Source organism: Manis pentadactyla, chromosome 13, assembly GCF_030020395.1.
Source record: "Manis pentadactyla isolate mManPen7 chromosome 13, mManPen7.hap1, whole genome shotgun sequence".
Lineage (NCBI taxonomy): Eukaryota > Metazoa > Chordata > Mammalia > Pholidota > Manidae > Manis > Manis pentadactyla.
Window position 1 is genome coordinate 10067645 of NC_080031.1, and position 3979 is coordinate 10071623.

At 38.2% G+C, this 3979-nt stretch overlaps 1 protein-coding gene across 1 annotated transcript; it reads left to right on the forward strand.

Moving 5' to 3' along the window:
- Window positions 1-2185: 2185 nt before the first annotated feature.
- Window positions 2186-3136, forward strand: LOC118934550 (olfactory receptor 150-like). The gene has a single exon (XM_036930158.1). The coding sequence runs from the start codon at window positions 2189-2191 to the stop codon at window positions 3134-3136; it is 948 nt and encodes a 315-aa protein (XP_036786053.1). The 5' UTR covers window positions 2186-2188.
- The last annotated feature ends 843 nt before the right edge of the window (window positions 3137-3979 follow it).

The following is a 3979-nucleotide window of genomic DNA, read 5'->3' on the forward strand; positions in this document are numbered from 1 at the left end:
GGAAATATTAACATTACCTAAGCCTTAAGTGTTAGAAGCACACCTAATCGATCAGTTAACAATGTTTTTAATTAAATTAATTTTTACCTAAGAAGGCAACCCATCTGACTTGGTGCTATCACTGAACTCTAGATAAAATGACATAAAAATCACAACTTTTCAGTGTCCTCCTGTCTAAAGATTAAGGTTCTCACTCTGAGAGAAGTCTTCAGTCATGAGGGAACTCTATGCCTATAGACAAACAATGTCAACAATAAGAGAGTGGCAGAAAACCATTACCTATTAAAAAAAACTTCCAAAATACACTTTCCACATCATTAAGCAATAATCAAGAAGTTAGTAAGCATGTGAACACTGTAAATTCCAAAGATAGAGATTATTTACTATAGAATAACCATTAATATTATTCTAGAAAAGTCTTGGAACCAAGAGACACAGTACTATACAGAAAATTAAATTTTGGCTTTGTATTTACCTTTTTCAATCCATGATTCACACAGTGTGGGCATAAATACCACAGGCAGACATTTTAGTAGCAGAATGGCACTGAGTGCTTACTGACACTTTATTTGTAATTGACAGTTTTGGAAAGACAAAGACCTTTTCTTTTCTTTATTTCATTCTGGGAACCCAGTTGTGTCCCTTTATCTATACATTATTCATCAAGCAATATGCTTTGATAAGTAACTAGTATAGGATTCATCTCTGTAGGATCTTAATTACACTCAGGTCTAATTGGAATCACTCAATAAATGTTAGTATCACTTATTATTTTTCTCAAGCTGTTATGGTTTTTGACTTTAGCATGTGTTCTATGCATGTTTTGGTTTTAAAAGAATAGTATTTCCAAAAGAATATCAATATTAGCTCAAGTGCATTATTTCCACTTTTATTTCTGTGGCTTTGTCAGATTTTTCATGTATATTATTAGGAAGCAATCAACATCTACTTTGAAAAGCCACAGAGTCACCACTAACAAATCATTTAAGTCTCTGAATTTCAGTTTCTTCAACTATAAGTGGGAATGATACATTTATGAGATTTCTGAGGGAAAAAAGTCAGACACCATTTGTAGAAGTGCCTGGACAGTGCGTGGTATGCACTGAATGAATAGCAATATCTCCAACCCTTTCATTCCTTTCCAAATATGGATACCCTTGTTTTTGGACACACCAATAATCCCTGATGGTATCTCTTGGTATCTTTATTTTGAAGAAAGAATAGTCATCGAGGTGTGCTGTGCTCAGAATCATCAGCTTTCTTCCAAGCCCATATCGCAGAGATACAGAAATTCTCTCTCTTTTGGTCTCTTGTGCCCTGAGGGAGTTCTCTTAAAAGCTCTGGTTGAAAGGTGAGTACAGATGCCAAGAAAACATGCACATTGTTATTATAGTCTAAGCATCCTGCAAAATAGATATTCTGTAGGTCTGGTCTCTCAGAACATAGGTCCCAAAGGTTCGTGGACCACATGAGGTCATACAAAGTGCTCAGCACGTTGTGAATACTCCATACATCTTTTGGGGATGAATGGATTTGGATTTCAATGTTTCACACTTCTGAATTTTTCTTATTAGGAAACTCATGACCTTCCTGAATGTGGAGCTCAAGTTGAATGATAGACTTATAGTGAGCCATCCAGTTACTCTCCAGAGTCACTGTTTCTGTATTTTTGAGGAGGTGCCAGTAATCAAGATACTCCCTACATGGAATCCAGCCCTGACCAGTTGTTGTTACACTATTGTCAACACTTTACATGTCTTTGGTAGTTTAAATTTTTCCCCTCACATTAATTGCTGTGAATATCTAACCACTATAAGCTTCAGCCACTTGATATCTAAATTAGGCATACCAGTATTTGCACTGCAGAAGAGTTGATAGGAATACAAACAAGTCATAAAAGTTCTTATAATACTTAAATGTAACAGATGAGTTCTTTGAATGTTCAGGGACTACGCAGTACTAAGACCTACTCTTGTAGGATAGAATGAAAAATGGGAGTTCTATTTGATATTTACTTTCATGTCCCTGATTAGTGAGATCTCAGAGTCTTTGGCTGCTAATAAAGATCAGGACAGGCAGAGAACTGGAACTGCATCACTAAAAAGACTTAAATTCTGTTTCCCACTTCATTGTGTGGTGGGACAACACACAAATACTGCAAATTTTCTTCTTTTCTTCCCAGAGGAAAATGGCAGTGGGAAATCACTCCCTGGTGACCGAGTTCATCCTCGCTGGGCTAACAGAAAGGCCAGAACTCCAGCTGCCCCTCTTCCTCCTGTTCCTAGGAATCTACGTGGTCACGGTGGTGGGCAACCTGGGCATGATCACGCTGATTGGGCTCAGTTCTCACCTGCACACCCCTATGTACTACCTCCTCAGCAGCTTGTCCCTCATTGACCTCTGCCATTCCACTGTCATTACCCCCAAAATGCTGGTGAACTTTGTGGCAGAGAAGAACACCATCTCCTACCCTGAATGCATGGCTCAGCTCTATTTCTTCCTTGTATTTGTTATATCAGAGTGCCACATGTTGGCTGCAATGGCATATGACCGCTATGTTGCCATCAGTAACCCATTGCTTTATAATGTCATCATGTCTTATCAGGTCTGCTCCTGGATGGTAGTTGGGGTGTATATCATGGGCTTGACTGGTGCCACAGCTCACACAGGATGCATGCTAAGAGTACTTTTCTGCAAGGCTGATATAATCAACCATTACTTCTGCGATCTTTTCCCATTACTGGAGCTCTCATGCTCCAGTACTTATATCAATAAGGTGGTAGTTTTGTGCCTTAGTGCATTTAATATCTTTACCCCAACCCTGGCTATCCTTGGCTCATATGTCTTCATCATCGCCAGCATCCTCCGCATTCAGTCCACGGAGGGCAGGTCCAAAGCCTTCAGCACCTGCAGCTCCCACATCTCAGCTGTTGCTCTTTTCTTTGGCTCTTTAGCAGTCATGTACCTGCAGCCATCATCAGCCAGCTCCATGGACCAAGGGAAAGTGCCCTCTCTGTTTTATACCATCATTGTGCCCATGCTGAACCCCCTGATCTACAGCCTCAGAAATAAAGATGTCAAAATTGCCCTAAATAAGATCCTTGAGAAAAGAAGTTTCCTGTGTATTTTGTCTTAGCAAAAGTGTATCATTTCCTATGAAGATTTTGTAAGGAAAGTTCAGAGACAGCAATGTATGCCTACACGTAATGAGGTTATTGTTACTCATCGGTTATTTGGAAGAAAAATGCTAGGGGGAGGCCTGGAATCAGAGTTAGCCACATGCAGAGCAGTACCTTTTCTTGATGTCCCCGAGTCCAGCTACCATAATAATCTCTATTACCTCTAATCATTTTCTTAAAAATCTTCAAAGGCTCTATGTGGGTGATTATACTTTATTTGCCTGGAATATAGCACTTGATAAAGCAAGACTTATTTAACTTAATTCAGGGGAAAGTCCTTTTGGTCAGTATCCTTTAATATTCTTCATCCTTCGTGTTCCTGGGCTAAAAGTACATGGACACATATTTCTAAAAGTGTGACCTCTGAAATAAATAATCCTTTAAATTATTTGGAATCTACAAAGTTCAATCCTTAGTTCTTATTATGTGCATAGCATCATACTGGGGAATATGTGAGCATTTGATGGGTGATAAGACATAATTCCTATACTATAGGAGATTATATTGTAATGGAAAACTATATTGCAGCAGTAAGAAACACATTATGTGTATTTTGACTTACATCTTTATACAATATTCCTTGCTCCACAGTTTTGGGATAATGCTATCATCTTCATTTTCCTGACTATCCTATACTTGTTTTCTCTTATCCCTAAAAGATATTTCTCTCTCTTTTAGCATTTTTTTAGAGTCTCCGATTTAAAAGTGGCATTCTTTTAGTATTACAACCATATAGATCATTTATTCACATAGACAGTTAACATTGGAAATTGTTTTCTGAATAATGGTAACTATAGGTA